Source organism: Kryptolebias marmoratus, linkage group LG24, assembly GCF_001649575.2.
Source record: "Kryptolebias marmoratus isolate JLee-2015 linkage group LG24, ASM164957v2, whole genome shotgun sequence".
Taxonomy (NCBI): domain Eukaryota; kingdom Metazoa; phylum Chordata; class Actinopteri; order Cyprinodontiformes; family Rivulidae; genus Kryptolebias; species Kryptolebias marmoratus.
In genome coordinates this window covers 20,265,447-20,283,811 of record NC_051453.1, presented here as the reverse complement: position 1 = coordinate 20,283,811, position 18,365 = coordinate 20,265,447, and the positions used below count along the sequence as shown (strand labels likewise).

Genomic DNA, 18,365 nt, shown 5'->3' with positions numbered 1-18,365 from the left:
GCTCCACATGGTCTGTATCATGTTACGAGCTCACCAGAGACAAGTCATGACTTCATCGCCTCCAAACCAAACCTAACACTTCGTCATTGTTGCTCATTGTTCCAAACATCATCCATAAACAGTCGGAGCTTTCTGCTCAAGCATGCGGCTCGCTTGCTGCGTTCACTCTGACCACTGAGAGAAATAATCATAGACTTTATAATTATTATCAAAAATTTATTTGTCATAATGAGCATACAAAAGTCATGCATATTTACAGCATAGATTTCGTAAACAAAAAATATATTGGCTAACTTCAGTATGACACATTCAGAAACGCTCTACAAAAAAACAAAAACCCAAGTTGGCATCACTGTTTGCTTTAAATTGAAATTAAATGGTAAACTGTACTGAGGCCTCGCAGGTCATTTTGACCCAAGGGCAGCAGGAAGATAAAACCATGACAGGCATTTAAATCAAAGCTGCTGTAAAACTGCTAGTTTACATACATAGAGAAAGACACTGAAATTATACAATCATAGAAACACATGAGGTAGTCAAATGGTAAAAAAAAAGCATTTACATTTAAAAGCATTCAGCATTTACTCCATGATATTTAGTGGGACTATTTCATACTTATTTAGGTGGCACAACATCAGTTCATACTGAGAACATGATGTAACTTTATATACAACCAGTCAATGATCATCAGGCAGGGGGAATTTTCCCTGCATGCACTTGGTCAAGAATTCCTATGAATTGTACAGAATTGTTGTTTTATATAAAAAATTAAAGGGGAAAATACAATTACACTCACATATCAGATAATGTAATAGAATGACATCATGTTTTCCATGAACAGAAGCTTTGATTTAAAAGCCTGTATGTGTTGGGTATCATTCATAATAAACTCACAACCTGTTTAAAGACACATTCAGTAAAAATGAACATAAAGCTTAATAAAATGACAGGGGGTTACATTACATTTGTTTATTTTCTTTTAGCACAAAAATATTGTACTTATTTGATGCAATATATTTTATTTTTATCAAATGTTCCAAAACATGATGAGAGGATTTTATGAATATTCTTGCTTCCCAAAAGACATATTGCGTTTGTAAAAATTCACAATTCACAGTACTTACACATATAGGTAATAAATTCTCTTGTAGATATATACTAAAATATAATTTTATACACAAATATATTTATTTATAATCTCTGTAGAAAGCTTTATACATGTTTACATGAAAAAGAAAATTCCAAAACTTTGCGATAATAAACATAGGCTTTTTCTTGCTACTTTTTACTTGAAAGATTGGGAAACCTCAGTTTTTCCCATCCAAAAAAAGTCCTACCCACACACACACACCTACAGCAAACAATTCTAATCTTCTAAGACAGTGGGATAATCATGGTGTTTGTTAAAAAAGGAGCTTATTCAACACAGTGTCAGTGCCAGGAGAAACAAGCAAGAAATGGAATCCAAATACTGTATATAAGCATTTCTCAATTTACAAAAAATGTCTTGCAGTTTGTCCAATAAAGGGAACAAACTGAAAGTTTTAAATCATTAGCATCTCAAACATGACACGGTTTCATTTAAAGTGTGGTGGACCTCAGCGAATACTCGCTACCCCATGTTAACTAGACTATTCTTTAAATATGGGTCTTTGGAAATCCTGTCCACTTTCTGGATTTGTTTCCCCACATTTTAAACAGGAACAGGAATTGATGAACGTTAATCCTGCCACATTCAGGAATGCAAAAAAAAAAGTGAATTAGCATATGCAAACCTAGAGACATTTTTTGTGTATTTACACTATTCACAAAAATGTACATGCCTTTAAAACATAAGTCAACCTTTTTTGATTTTTTTTCTTGTTTTTCAATAGAAGATTGAGACCAGTCTTACATCTGTGTGATGAGAACGGTGCATTAAGCACAGCTAGCTCAGAGGAATATCTCAGTATTTGGAAAAAAAGGTAAAATAGGCAACTGTAAACCTATTTGGTATTTATGGAATCATTGTGCAACAAGTAAAGAATATGTTCATTTTAAAACATTTTTGAGCTTTTGACAGGGACAGTATCTTAAAGATTTCATAAATAAATAGCATAGAAAATAGAGGTGTAACAAGATCTCATCAATCCGTTTGAGTTGAAAGGAAAAGAGTTGATCAAACTTAGAGATGTGGTGGAGGTGATCGTTCACTGAGAAAGGTTAAGTTCGTCATTCTGTATGAATATTTTGACATAAAAAAAATCTAACTAAAGCATGAAAGCATGGGTAATGATTACTTTTTTAACTCTTAAAAAAAAAGGTTGATCAGGCTTTTAATTTAGGCCCCCGAGTTCAAAAGTCGCAGCATTAATGAGAAGTTAGAAGCTCACGTATCGTTGAAGCTAGTCTGAAGAGAGTCGTGGGAGAGTCCAGTCAGTTGAGTTTGTGGCAAACGTTTTTTCTTTTTTTTTTTGGATACTGTTAAAATCTCCTCGTGTCTCATGAGATGAGTGTCTGGTCACACCCCTAATACCAAAATTCAGAATGAAAGTTTGGTGTTCTAGTTTAGATTTAGTTTTTTTTGGTATGACCATCTTTGTAAAAACATTAAAACATTGTTTTTGAACTGGTTCTTCCCTCGAACAATGCTAAGATATTCCCAGTGGATCCAGCTCAGTCTGTAATACACAGACAGACACAAGAGTAGCATCAATCTTCTCAACTAGAGTGTAAATAAAGAACAAATGAGGTTAACATTGAACCGCAACTAAAACAGAATCCATAAGGACAAAGATTCATCTAGATTTACTTAAATGTATTATTATACCAGCTGTGAACACTTAGATCTATGATAAAATAATAATACTCAAATGATTCTAAAATATTACATTTTGTCTGCATGTCTTTCACATTTTTTGGTGTCTGCTCTTTTCTACTACATTCAACACTTCCACTGTCTTTATAATCCTTATTGTATCTCTTCGTCACCATGATGACTTGCGTTCATACTGGACATTTGTCCGCGTTTCAATAGTGGTTGTTTTGCTCCTTGGCTACTTTCTGGCATGTGTGTGTTAAAGTAACGTGTTACGGTCCAGCCATCAACATATCACTTCCTGACCTCTGCAGGGTTCATGTGGTTGTTCAGGCCTAGAGTACACTTGCTCAGTACTTGCTTAAATCAAACTATTTAAGGCCAAAACAAAGGATGTGATGTGATCAGAAAAGCAGCATTTGGATTTGAAAAACAAAAAGAAACAAAAAAAAAATACTGTTATAAACATTCATTTCATTCTTGTGATTTGTTTTTCAGACACGGCAGCCAACCTGTGCCTCGGAGGTGTTACAGCAATAACTCCAGGACATCGCTCCCCTCTGCGCACAGAGTGGCACCAAGGACAAAAGGTGTTATTTTCTGAATCATGCTTTTGGAGATAAACAAACCCATCAGTGTGAACAGTTGGGCCATTCCTGTGCAGCTGCGGGGCTGTGTGAGTCCTGTTGGGTGGTGTTGTGGGCTACGCCGTGCTGCTGCTAGAGCATGGCGTGCTCTGCGTACTGCCGATGCTGGGAGCTGCACTGCTGTGTTCTGACGCAGGCTGAGGCTTCTGGACTGGCTGTAAACCAGCTGTCCCACCTGGACAAGGAACAGGAGACGGGGTGGGGGCACAGGGGGAAGAAGATTGGACCAAAGACAGGAAGAGAAAATGGATCGAATTTAGACTTAGGGAGGAACATGACAAAGTGACTTAGTTAAAGCTACTAATTTTCCAGCCCCAAGACTGGAGCTTTCAGCATTTATCTTCACCCAGATGTGCACTGTTTCCATCTTAAGCTTACATTTTCCATCATTCTTGAATTTCCTGAGCTGTCCTGTGTGATTAGGGCAAACTTACATAAGCTTTTTCTTTCCCCAACTACAAAGCACTAATGTGCAAACAAATACCAGGATAAAGGGCTATCATGTCTCTGACAAGTTATGGTTGAAATTAACAAGAGAACTTGTATTTTTCTGCACTGTGGTGAAGTGCTGAATGACCTTGCTGAAATTTGTTGAAGAAGCTGAAACTGAATTCTTAAAGCTAAAACTAGCAAAACCATTATAAAAAAGTAAGACCAGCAGAACAGAAGCTAGAAGCTAAAACTAGAAAAACAGTAACTAAAAGCTAAACATGAAGCAAGTGTGCTGAAAAAGAGCAAAGTTTTTTGTAACAATTTGAAGAGATGTTCTTCCATTTCAATCAGAAAAAATATAAATAAAGCTAAAAGATTTAAATAAAATGAAAGAGGGCAAAACTTACAAAAGACAAAGTCATAGCTATAACGTCCCAAACAAGTTAAACATTTTGCTATGGATGGTTAAAATAGCTAAATGTATGCTGAAGTAGTTAGCCCAAAACACTTCGAAGAAACTATGAACAGGAAAACAACAATTTGAGTGCTGACTCAGCATTCACTCTAAAGATGTTACCTCAAAGAGGACACAATAAGGTTGCATCTTATGTGATGGATGATGTTTGGAAAGCAAACGAGAACAAGTTTCTCTGTTCACTGAACTTTATATCCTTTGTTATCTGGAATCAATTAGCGTATCTTCAGCTGACAAAGCAGAACACACAACATGGGACACTGTCAATGGATCCCAAATGGCTGGTTTATTGTTTTAAAAAGAATCTCATGCCATAAACTTTCCTTATTCAAAGCTTGACTGAAGGACAAATAAAAGTGCTATGTCTGTTTACAAAAAGTGTCTCTGACAGACACTGAAGCGCTTGTGAAATAAAGCCACATCTGTATTTAATTTGATTACTTGGCCCAATTATTACTGCAGTCGGCTTTTTGCTCTGTAACATCTTTCCCAACAAATCAGTGGAGAGAACAAATTTTCTCTTCTATACAAGTTATTTTGACTTGATACTGTTTAAGCTTGAACCCTAGTGTTTCATGGAGTCCTTTCTTTTATGATCACAGATGTATGTATTCATAGGTGATCTAACACATCTCAGCCTCCTTTAAGCTCCATAGTTCTGCCAGCAATGGCTCCCTCACAGTGCACCAGGACATATCCTGAGGCTGACAAACATAACTCAAAGTCATTATTTTACAGGCTCCATTATTATCACAAGCCTCCCCTCACCTTTAGTGTAACAGAAGATCAAGGGAGCCAAGAGAGGAATCCTGACCCTCTCTTCAGGCAGAGAGGACACAGTGTGCACCCCGTGGTCCATAACAGAAACCATGGACACATTTTTTTTCTATTTTGAACATCCTCTTTACTTTTTGTCTGGCATCTTTCTTATTTCAGTACCATTTTTGGTGTTTGTACGTTGCTGGACCAACGGACCAGAGGTGGTGAACATGTTTCTTGTTAGACGTGACCTTTGACCTGACTCCCCATGACCAAGCTGCAAGTGCCAAGAGAAGAAAAAAAATCATGTTGCTGTTTAAAACACTTACTCTTCTTGCCTCATAGAGAGTTAAACTGGAATAAAAACGCCCTCTTCCTCCACACCCAACTATAATTGCTATCACAATATGAAGAAATGTTGAAGTGTAGCCATGCAGCTGCTACCCAAAGTTCCAGCATAACTTCAGAAGTTATCAGATAACTCTGATGGTCACAAATGTGAATTTTTCCGTTCTTACAGTGTTTTATATGGAAGATATAATAGGTTAAAAAAAAGACTTTCATATTTTGAGCTAAAATTGAATTGAATCTGTGAAAGCTTGGCATTCTGGGGGGAATTTGAGAGAAAAATATTAATCCTATAGCAGTGGGAGACACATTGGATGAAAGAAGATCTTACAACTTAAGCTGTGATTGTGCAATAACTGTAAAATATATCAAAATGCCAGTTCAGGCATGTAAAGTCTAACTTTCGGTGACCCGTTTGAACTTTGAATGATGTTTCTTCAGTGTCTGAGCTATAGCGCTCCAAATAGGGCTGGGTTTTCTCACGTGTTTCTCCAAAATGTATATTTTGCAAGTTTTTAGTTTAAAGCTGCACAATGAGATACAAAGAAACGTTTTTAAAAGGGAGAGTAATAAGTGTGCTTTAATGCTTCTGCATTAGCCCCCTTAATAAATACTTCCAACAAAAAGAAAGAAAATTTATAAATGGTCTTTAGATGTCAGAGGAATAAATCCAAACTGTTTTCTTGTTTCAAAACTCTGGACACTGGTTTAAAATACACTCTTCAGTGATATTTTTGGTTGTTGTTTGGGGTAATCTGCAAGCTTGGGGTTTACTGCAAAGCTGCCGTATAAGGCAATTTCAGCCAGCACAGCTTAACACAACCATCTAAAGTACCCTAAGGCCTATTTTCCTAAAATCAACAGTAACATGTGCCTTTAACTCTAAGCCCCAGTCATGCATACTGTTTCATATCTACTGTCTTTGTACTTTTTTTGTTTTTTAACACGTGCATATCTGACATCTACTGTCTTTGGAAAAAACAGCCAGTCAGAAGTATTGTATTTCTTTGTTGGTCACTCACTTGGAAATCCATAAAGCTGAAATAAAGTGGTTTTCTAAAGAAAAGCCAAGGAAAATATTTGGTCAAAGATAAGGCCTTAACATATTACGGCTGATTCGTACTGCTGCAGGACATCCTGCCCAGAAAATACTTACAAATGTGACAAAGCAGAACTGGAAGGGTTTTGTGCTCTAATCGTTTTGATATGTGTCTGGATATTTGCTACAAGCTCAAGTGCATGCTTAGTTAATGCAATCATTTAACTCTGTCAAACAGTGAGGTCTTTTCCAACTTGGAAACTTAAACTTCACACTTGGATTGCTCCAAACATCTAATTTCTGAACAATGTCCATGAAGAACATATTTGCCACAGTGCAGCAGGTCAACAGTCAAAGGCTAACAGAACAGGGCAGCTCTATGCACCAGTGAACTCAGTGGGCTGCTGGGAGCACACTTCCTCTAAGGGGTCAGCAAGGGTCAGCAGGCCGGGGAAGATGGGGAAGGTCTTGGCATCTAATGGACAGATTGTGTGTCTTTTCCTGTGAGCACCCTCTAAACCCAACAAGGGGGATTTCCAACTCAACTCCAGCCATTGTGCTGCAAATATTTGCTGACCACTTGCGGCTCAAGAAACTTTCAAAGACAGGAAAGAGAAGAGCTCTTGCTGCTGACCAACAGGATATATTTACAGTGAAAAAAGTCAATATGTTATTGTGAACCGGCCTCTATCAGCCACAGGATGTTTGGCAATCACACTGCTGGCACTGAAACGCTGGGACATTCCTCTGCTTCTTATCTGATCAGTATCGCTGAGAGGTACATCAGGGCAGTGGAGCAATAGGTAAAGGACCTACCTGTGTGTGAGTAGATAAACCACAGGGCTCCAGTCAACAGAGCCCCAATCACAAAGGCTGCAAAAGCAATCCCCATCACTGTCGGAGTGTCCAGGAGATACATTGTTCCTGGAAAACACGGTGTTACAAAGTTTATTTTTATATGCTGACAAATATATAAATATGTAAAAAAAAAAAACGTGTCACAGAGAAACAAATACAGTTATATCTTCTTACTGTCATCTGTAGGATCCTGGGGCTTTTCAGTTTGTTCTGGAAAAGAAAATATCAGCAGAATAAAAGTTTAATGTATGCTTACCACTATGGCTACACATGCACAGTATGAATTGTAACTCATGATATATTAAATGGAAAACAATACATGCTCCGAGTCACCCTGTCAGCCACATGCCCAAAGAAGAGCAGCTCGTGACTAATACTGCATTGTGCAGATAAGCAGAGTTCTGTGGAATGTGATCCAGAAACATGAGCCAGAAAAATGCTCAAAGAGCAGTGTCCCCACGGATGAACCGACTGACTCCTACAAGTTCTGCTCACTCATTTATGTCAAGCCATCTGGAAGACTTTCAAAAGTGAACTTAGCTGTAATGATGTCTTCACTATCAACACAAGGGTGCCTGTGTGTGGCTGAACTAAAAACTCAAAGATGGTATGTGTCCAGCACTCAAGCACAATGGCTGCTATTCCTAGAAAGAACACCTTTGAGTTTTCATCTCACCAGATGAAAGATGACAGGTCATCGGAGTAAACTTTGATTTCAGGGTGAGGGACAGAAAACGTCCTCTCTGCCTCCCACCACACTGTCCCATCACTCGGGTGTTATCTGTCCCAGGCCACTTGTTATGCTAAGACTTCACAGAGGAGCCTCGGCACAAAAGACTGAGGCCAGGAAAAGATAGCATTTTGTAATGTTCTTCTGAAAACTTCACTCAAAGTTTGAGGTAATTTACAGTATATATGAAGCTGGGAACTTGGTACAACTTTTCACAGAGTCCTGACTAGAGGTGGATAATGGGATGATATTAAATAGTGAAGGATTAGAATGTATTTGCTGATTATCTACCAAAGCAGACAGCTGACAGGATAAGGCACAATCTGCACAGTCTGTTGCAGCACCTGATAATTAGCGCTTTGCTGAAAAATGCAGAAAGAATTGAAGCCTAAAAATGTAAGTAAAACATGTGTTATTGCAAAATGTGTTAATATGTGATTTTACATTTAACTTTCACAATGAGCAAGACTATTTTGGCTGCTATAGCCTCCTATATGTGTGATGGATCGCGGAGAGGAACAGGAGAAAAGATGTGTGACGACTCAAAAAAACAGTCATATCAAGACTGGAGCAAGCTAATGTTAGCATATCAGTTCAACTAACACACACACATATATGTATGTTTTTATTCTTTTTTCATGGGCAGGGCTAGGGCTCTGTTCTTAATTAGGGAAACACTTTTGTTGCACTGTTCAGTAACTTGAAAAAAAGAAAAAAAATTAAATAACTGAAGATCATGATAAAATCATAATTGTGATGAGTTGTTCATTAGACATTACATTTACTTTGATATGGAATTACTTAGACAATTTTTTTGTTGTTTTGATACAAAAAAGTACACTTCAGATCTCAGAAATTGTACTTTGTTTTTCATATGACTCTACACTGTCAGCCTCTCAGATAAAACAGTTCATCTAAAAATTGTCAGAGCCATAAAAATTATGTATGGATGTTGTAAAGTAGCATATTTAATTTTGAAATCAGAGATTTGAAGATATTTATGTATTTACTCACAAAGTTGGACACAAGTGCTTCTTTTTTAATATGTAGGCCTCTGAAACGGCTGTTAGGTTTGCCGTTTCAGAACATCTCAGCTTATTTGTTTACATACTGTACTATTTGGAAAATAAGTCTTTCTGCACTGGCATAGTGATGCAAAGTGAATCTGCCCAGCTTCAATAGATACTTTAATTTCAGTGTTCACTAATTTCTTCAGCATGAACACTAGTAGGTGTGGTAAAATGTGAATATCCCGACACATCTAAAATATCCGTAAATATGCTAAAATTAGCAGAATAAATATAATCAAATACACTGAGTTTAATAAACTGGCTGATGAAAGCGAGGACATAGACATCAAATTAAAACCCTAGCATTTCTGAAGTATGTGTTGGGAATGACTCTCAGCTGTTACTACATCAAGTTTTAGCTCAATATCTGTAAATCTCACTGAGTTGTATCCATTTAAAATACACTTTAAATGACTGTGTTTTGTTAGATAATGCTGATCAGCTGTGGTGACTATCCTGAATTTGGTTGACTTAAAAATGAATGAGTTGTAGGTTTAAATCCAGTGATTACTTTCTGGGAGTTTTACTAAAATCTGTCCAGTGGTTCATGAAATATTTTGCAAACAAATAGACATACACACACAGAGACAAAGGCAAAAATACTGTCACCTTTAGGCGGCGAGCAATAACAAATCTAATATAATAAAGTTGCTGATAAAAATGAAGTAATGGGTATCAAATAATGAGCATGTTGATTCATGCTGGCCACAGTTTTCTTTGTTGAAGTCATTGCTCAGGAGAGATGATAATTTTAAAAACTTTTTTTTTGCAGTGCACTGGAGAACAGGCACTGATGATATCAACCCATCTAATATTAGGTCATAATTACAACAATGTAATTCTGGTTAACTCATGATCCCACCTCGGATCACACGTACAGTCCCTGAGATGCTGAAATACACCAAGTGAAAGAATGACTAGCTCCACCAGCTCTGACTGAGGGGTCTCTAGGTTCTGGCTGGCCTCCCAAAGCTGACGAGAGGATCCCCCCACCCCCGCTCTCCTCTCATCTAGTGGAAAAGTGAGGCTGCAGTGAAGGGCCTAAGTGAAAACAACTGGTGCTCAGAGCTGTATGACTCCTCTTTTTCCACATCTCCCCCAGCGTGGCCTGATCCAGAACAGCAGAACTGGGGCTGAGCGTTAGCACACTCCCCTTTACTGTAGTCAACAATTTGTTATTATATACACACACCAAAAACACACTCTTTTGTACAAATGTCAGTATAAACACATGCACGCACACACACACACACACACACACACACACACACACGAATTAATTATGACCAGATGTGGGAAAGTGATTCATAGTATTTTATGATTTGGTCTAATCTGGTCTGAGCTTTCCTCAGCTCTTCTGCCTTCACACTGCATCTTTTTTTCACACTCTGGGCCTGATTATCACTTACCACTGAAGGTGAAAGGTGTTTTTGTCCAAGCCTGTGTGTGTTCATTTGTCATTTGTGTTCACAAAATATCTCATGAATCACTGAATAGATGCTAATGAAACTTTCAGAAAGTAACAACTAGTTGTACAGTACATCTGTAACCACTGACTGCTGAGTTACTTTCTGCAAGTTCCATTAATACCCTTCCAGTGGTTCATGTCACTACTTCTTACAGTATGTTTAAGAAATAGTGCATTAAAAACACTGACAATACTTATTATTTTAGAAACACCATCCTTAATGTGATTACTCTCTGATAAATGATGTTCTTGCTGATTTAATGAGGAGCTCTGTGACAACCTGAAGCTTGCTGTAAGAGAAAATTTTTCTCTGTCACTTTTGTTTCTGCTGTGTTTGTAGGTAAATTTTTAACTAATATGTAGTGAGGACAACTGCAATTTGTCAACAAAGAGTGCAAACTGCTCACACTAACTAAACCTGATGTGCCAGCATATCATTAATGCGGTTTGAATCCGATGTTGTAAAAGAGCAGATAGCAAATTTTGGAACAAAAGGCTATTTTAGTGAACATATGATGTCCAAAAAGGTGAAAAGTGTTTGGTTTTCTTCTTACAAACCTGTCTGGTGTGAACGATCAACCACAGTCAGGGACATTGTTGACACCTTGATGTCCATCATCAATGGCACAAGTTTGTCCGAAGAAACTGACTCACAGGTCAAACACTGCCAAAAAAAATTGATAAAATGTGGAAAATATATTAAAAATGACAAAATTCACAACAAAGAAATTACACAAAATACTGTTCTTTCAGATGGGAAACGCAAAGATTCTTACACTCCAGCTATGAAATCTAAACAACTAAAAGCCTTTTTATTACCTGTCAGTAAATAGAATACAGCTTTGCAAGCCATGCACACAAAGACAGACTGTGATTACTAGAAATTGTCTGTGAAAAACATAGTTGCACAGTCTGCTAGTTGCATCTCAGAATTCAGGGAGTGCAACCCAAAGTTTGCATGTTTTTTCACAATATTGAGCTTCCACCTAGTTGCAACCTAGTTAGATACAACCCTAAGATGGACCTTATTTTGTTCTTTACTTTGACAACTGTTAAACTAGCTTCAGTTCCTGATTCTAGCATCACTGACCTGTTAGTGAACGATTCAAGGGAGCAATAAGTCTTCTCAAACAAACATCAATGATACTATCTGACTTAGAAAAGATTCTGTCGCATACCTGTGGCAGTGCTTGGTTTTGAGAGTTTTTGGAGCACAGAGACATCTCACAGTGCAGATAAAGGTGCCGCTCGTTGAGCTTTGAGTTAAAGACGAAGCTGAAAATTTTCCTTTTCGTATTTTCAAGAGGGAAATCCTTTTGAAAAATGACAGACTCATCGCTGGGGCAAACTGTCTGAATGAGCTCGTAGTCAGAGGACACCCTGGGGTTGGAGTTGGGAGAAATGAAGCATGATGTGATGGTGAAGCCAACATCCGGGTCTGATACGGTTGATGTAATCTGTAGCGCATGAGAGAAAAGTAAAATACGATTTTAGCCTTTTGAGTAAATACACATTGTGTCCTTTGTCATGAAAAGCTTCTTTAAGTCATAAAATCGAACATCATAAAAAAAATCATAAAGAGAAAACCTTTTTTATCGCAAGTGCCAAATGAGAATATGTTGCTTTGACCTGCTTTTCCATCCCTTACGTTTTTATACATATTTGATGTGTGAAAGAAAGCAACCATTCTTAAACTTTGCATTTTCATTTTGCATCTGTTTTACTATGATGAAGTTATAGAACAAATTTAGTACTTAGAAAGAGTTTGTATTGTGTATTGCGTATAGGGTGTATTGTAAAAAATGTAACACAATAAGACCTGCCTTTGTCATACATGAGTTGTTTTTTGAATTTTGCAACCTTAAATATAACTTAGTAATCTTTGTTTGTTTGTTTTTAAAAAATCTTTTCTTTTTTTGTCACTAGATTGTGAAAGAGGAGAATGCTTGCTCATAGTAAGCAACTCATTTCTTTAAAGCTCTGAGAACGTTTTTGTTTATTTTGGCACATCACTCTTGTTTTATGGTTTAGTTAAATTTTATCTGCAGCTGTTTTCAGAGAAACAAACAAATAAGTTAAAAACTTCTTTATGTCAATGGTAACCCTGTTTACTAACTGATATGCACCAAACAGTGGACAGACAAAAAAAAATAATAATAATGCGTTATTTTTGCCACATCATTTGTTGGAAAAAAAAACACCTGCTGGATTCTGTAAGCTGTCAGTCAGCTGTGCATGACAATCTATGAGGAAAAATCCTAAGCTGTCCTTCTTGTTGAAAAACACAAGTTAGTGGTTTGTTTTCCTTATTTCTTATTTATTTATTTATTTTGCCTGAGAGCAAAAAACAATGCCAGCATAGGAGGAAATACTAAAAAAATATATATATTAAAATTTCCTATTTCCAAAAACACCAGTTATCTTTGCTTAACACAAATGTCTTCAAGCTACAAGAGTTGAGAGTGCCTACTGATGAAATAAACAGTTTACATACTGACGCAGATACACAGTAACTATCTCACTTCCTACGTATCACAGCAGAAGTAGTAGTGGTTTTGGAAATAGTATGTGTTTAGAAGGAATCGTCTTGTCATTTTTGAAGTCATGTTCTGTCAAATAGCTATCGAAAGTTGGTCCCTTATCTGCGGTGATATCAGTCAGAGAATGGAGAAGGGGCAGAAGTCTTTCTACGAGCTAGGTTAATGGCTAGCCAAATACGTGCCTCTTTCTTATTGCTTCTCAGGCTTAAAAAACAACTCTTTCTCAAAAACAACACACTAGTGAGAAGGAACACAATATTAGTTAATGTTAAACCTTTACACTTTTGCATGACATCGTTTGTTTCTGTTTTCCCAACCAAACAAAGTCCGTGTTACCACGTAAATGTGAGGTTGCTGGGCATAGAGAGATTATTATATGCTGATGTTACTGAGAGGCTGTGTGGGCTTATATAGTTTTGGTATATAAACCTTTAAACTTCACTTTACCATGACCATATTAAATGTCCACATATACTGAGAGGGATGCTCTCTTTGATTATCAAAGTGAACTCAGGTCGGGTCTCAGCACAGTGTGAGTTCTGAAGAGAGGGTTAAGGCTGAGCCTCTAACACAGACAGCTCTTTGTCTGGTCAGTGAAGTGCCTCCTGCTGATATCATCATAAATCATCTCTTCAGAGGACCTCAGAAAACGCCACTTTGCCATCTCTTAAATTACCAACATAATTACTGCTGCTAATCAAATATTTTGAGCCTGCAGATAGGACACAAAACCATGCAGAGAGGAGATGAAATGAATGAGAGAGGTCAAGGTAAGTGTTAGCAACTTGGCCTGAACTAAACGTAACAGACATAAACATTGATGCCACGCTAAGTGATCAAGGTGGAAAGAGCGACAGAAAGCGCGCACACAGAGGGAGTTTTCTCACAAATGTTTTATTTAAAAATAAAAACACACAACGTTTCCTGTGACATGAAGAGTAATGTAATCTAAATGAAAAGCATACCTGCACAAACACTTTCTTCTGTTGGGAAACTGTGTAGAAGGCCTGGCGTGAAGAGCTGTTGTATGGGAGTGTGTCGTACAGCTCCATGTGAAACATCATGTTGTTGACTGGTGGCCTGGGTGCTACTGGGAGGATCCCGGGAGGCCTTTCTAAAATGTCCTTGTTTGTCTTGTATGAGCAATTGAACTAGAAATAGAACAAAGTGAACCTGTTAAAAGAAGTCTTTGAAGGAAAGCTTATCATCTGCTGCCTTTCATGACAGAAATTTATACTAAAATCATCTTATGTTGACAAATGATAGAGTTGTACCCATTTTGATCAAACCTTGAAAATACTGTGATCTCATGCAGTATCATGAGATGTCACATTCAGAGTATGTGTTGGGAATGACTTTCAGCTACTACCACATCAAATTTTAGCCAAACATTTGTAAAATTGACTGAGTTATAGTCATTTTTGCATTGGCTAACGTTGATTACATGTAGCGCCCATCCTGAACTGGGTTGACTTCGAAAGGTAATCAGTTGTAGATGTATATCCAGTGATTACTTTCTGAAAGTTTCAATAAAATCCATCCAGAAGGTCATGACATATTTTGCTAACAAATATGTTTGACTAGAAAAGGTAATGCTCAAGTTTCAAGCAAATCATCTCCTGCAATGAGTGGCACTTACAGTATGTGTTGTGAATGACTCTCACCACATAAAACTGACTACATATAGTCATTTTTGTGTTTCTGAAGGTCAGTTGGCTTTGGCAGCCAAAAAAATGGATGTACAGATAAGGGAAAATAAGTCATTTAATATTAAATAGCAAACTGTATCAATGGAAAATGTGAGGTCAGGTTCATCCAATGGCTAGTCTGGAAAGATAGGACCGATCCAGCTTTTTATTAGCACCAAGGGGAAATAAGAGTTTCTTCCAACTGTCTATTCATCTGTCATTTGACCTGTCAGGCTGGATTACAACTGTTTGACTGAGAAAAAAACACACTGAGAGCACTAACTTACCTCTATTACAGACACTTGCTGTTTTTGTTCTGTTAATATCCTCTCTGGCTCCACGAGGTCTTTTGGGAATGGGCTGTCTTCAGATTCCAGATCCTCTGAATCCACCGGGCCACCACTCCCATCCTTCATCTCAGCAGGAGTTACTATCACCTGCAGACCACAGAAATAGCAGTTATTCACAAAACCTGACTCACGTTCACAGAAACCATCCAGACTTTTTAATCACACTGTTGTTGCCTAATTCTGGCAGAAGTTTGGATCTTTGAGAGGGGTTAGCTAAACATTCGTGCTTAAAATGTGGGAATATCCTGTAGTCTCAGCAGAAAAAAAACACACTTTTATTTCTCAGAAGAGTAGAAGCATGTCAGAGGTCTTAGATAAACGTGCTGCTTTGAGAAAATATAATTTAACAATGAGAGGACAAACGGGGAAGTTCAAAATTTGCACAAAATGTTAGCTGATCCACCAATGGAGGCGTTACTGGATTATATCAACACAGCAAAGAAGAGAGAACAGCCAAAACTTGGTTATCTTTGGTTTGTGAAAACCCAGGCACTGAAAATTAATATTATTTTTTTTGAGCAGGAGTCAAAGGTGGCCCCTGCATTCATGCAACAACACAAAAGATGGCCTTGGAGATATGCCCAGGCTTTCAATCTGCATCAGACAGAAGAAAGTGTTGTTCCAAATTTCCCCTCACAAAAGATTTCAAAAGGCCAAACAGGAAGTGATTCATCTTTGCTTGTTAGAACAAATACGCTGAATGAATGCATTCCGTTATAATGATGATAACTGGCAATGACAGATGGAAATACTGAACACCATAAAAAACAAGTGTTCACATTACATAGAACAGTGAAGTAATTTAGAGCCAAACAAATGTAGCATCTCCCCATGTTGTGTCACTTAAGAAATACAATATTGTTACACTGAGGTCCTCCATTTTTTATTAAGATAACTGTGACAGAACAGACAGTATTTAACTGGGCTGCAACTAGTTGGCAGATGGCATTCATGAGAGAGAATCCAAAATTTGTGACAAAGTTTCTCTCAAAATAGTCACAGAGCTACCGTCTCAAGAGCACTACAGCTGTATTTTGACTCCTGCAAAGGAGCCCTCCCCTGACAGAAAACATTGGAGGCAAATGTCCAGGTCTAAAACTGACGCTGATTATGAATAATAGTAATAATTGAAAAACTACTCTAAATCAACCTAGCTTTATTTTAAAAGGGTACTCCAGCAGCTTAAACTGTAAACATGGGAGCAGCTGGCAAGGTCGAGACAAGAGAGCCGAGGCAGGTATGAAGTAGGTGGAGGTGGACAACAAAATAATGTGCATATCCAAGAATGCAATTTGCAAGTAATGCACACAAAAATAGACCGTTTCCTGTTTTTAGTGTATTTTCATGGTAGGGATAGAGTGCCACATACAGGCCTGACATAAGTTCTGCAGTGTTTTGAGTCGTTTGCGGTGTTTCCATGTGGATGTAGACATTTGTAGAAGCAGTGACGTGTTCACAAGGATATTTTTTGAAATGACAAATAAAAGTATTGTTTTGGGAAAATGTCCTTTCCGTGTGGACAAAACCTAAGTCTTAAAGCAAGGCTTAAGTAAGTATGACCACAATTATTTTAGCATGCGTGACCTACATCAAGCAGTAATTTGGACATCAGCCAGAACTGATTGTGTGCTTTTAGCCCTCCTGAAGCCATCGTAACTAAAGAGTTTAAGAGAAGCCCTTGTAACTTTGGGTCTATTTCACCCCAAAGGCCACTGGAGGGTTAATACAGTTTGTCTTCTACACTTTTTTTTCACTTCAGCTGGAGATTAAACATTCAGAGATGTTTTTTACCAGGAAATGTTGGAGATGTTCAGTAGAAGGTTTGATGATGGCGTTTTACTCAGTTGCTGTTCATGTACTGTACAAGTACTTCATGGAAAGCAAGTTGCTGGAGAACTCTCTGGAGAAGCAGATTCTTTACTATGAGTGAAATCCTTTGCAAAAAGTGAGAAGGGGATGCTGTAGACATTCCCACAAAAATAGTCCTCTGGAACTTTTAAAGAATTTTTCTGGACAGCAGTGCATGCATGAAAACAATTTAAGTAGTCAGAAATTTATTGTTGATTATCTAAAATGGTCAAATAATATTAATGTCGTTGGTAGTGGAAGCTTCAAAAAAAGAATGGCGAAAATAAATGCCATGACTTCATTTGTTTTGATTACATTTATACTTACATTGTTTATATAGAGAGTCAATAGACTATCAGACATGGGAAACATGGTGGTGCGGCAGCCACTCAGCGGAGTTTCCAACGTGTAGTAGGTGGCATTGATGCTTGCTTTGCATTCTGGGTCTTCCAATGTGAGGTTGGCATGAGTAAAACCCTGCTCCTGAGGAAACATACAAAAAACCATGGTACTGCTGGATAAAGATCAGAACACTTTTCCTACTCAACTTAAGAATTGTAAAAAATAAGAAGCAGAAAAAAAATAGTTGAAGCGGCTGTGTGAAACTGATTTCTCAGGAATAAACAAATCCCACAAGGTGGTCTAGCTTCAGCTCCTAATTACAAACTGCCAGTTTCCATTCTATGATGTGGGCTCACTAAGCCAACGCCATATTTAGACGCCAACTGTTTGGATCAGTGATGCTTGTCTTAATGTCCACTTGTGTGGGGACATTTTTTTTCATTACACTTTTTATTTTACTTTTAAAGAACTGACACTTTCACACACTTTTTGTATAGAAGATGGTGCACAACTCTGAAGCAGACAACTAATGTAACTAAAAAACTGTATTTCCTTCAAAAATGCAGCGGGAACTCTGAGTGATGAACGACTGCTGAAATTTGCTGAAGAAGCTAAAAGAGCAAAAACAGAATTTATAGCTGTTTTTGGGTAGTTTGGAAACTTTTTGGAAAACAACAATATGTACAAACAAAAAAGAAAGGGAGGGAAAATTTGTTTTTAGATGCATCCCATCATGAATATGGAAGATTTTGAATCCATTTTTATTGTCAAAATCAAATTTACAGTGATAAAAACAATGCTAACTGTATTAGCTTTAGCATCTATGCTAATTGCTGGGCAGCAGCCAGTGACAATTAGGGTTTTTTGACACCTTGTGCACTTTTATTAGGTATAAAAATATACAAAAAGAACTGATATAAATCAGAGCTTATTTTTGTAAAATAAGCCTCAGTCATTTAGGTTTCAAAGTAACT

At 37.5% G+C, this 18,365-nt stretch overlaps 1 protein-coding gene across 2 annotated transcripts in view; it reads right to left on the bottom strand.

The window, feature by feature from the left end:
* Positions 1–202: 202 nt before the first annotated feature.
* Positions 203–18,365, bottom strand: part of tgfbr3 (transforming growth factor, beta receptor III) — a 75,136-nt gene continuing 56,973 nt past the window's right edge. Inside the window, exons 10-17 of one of the 2 annotated variants that reach the window (XM_017425208.3) lie at positions 17,377–17,532; positions 15,139–15,288; positions 14,129–14,314; positions 11,802–12,080; positions 11,182–11,287; positions 7,530–7,565; positions 7,314–7,421; positions 203–3,619 (exon numbers count right to left, since the gene is read on the bottom strand). In XM_017425208.3, coding sequence (XP_017280697.1) covers positions 3,501–3,619; positions 7,314–7,421; positions 7,530–7,565; positions 11,182–11,287; positions 11,802–12,080; positions 14,129–14,314; positions 15,139–15,288; positions 17,377–17,532 — 1,140 coding nt within the window. In that variant the 3' untranslated portion in view covers positions 203–3,500. The other variant, XM_037974097.1, reaches the window with a different exon arrangement.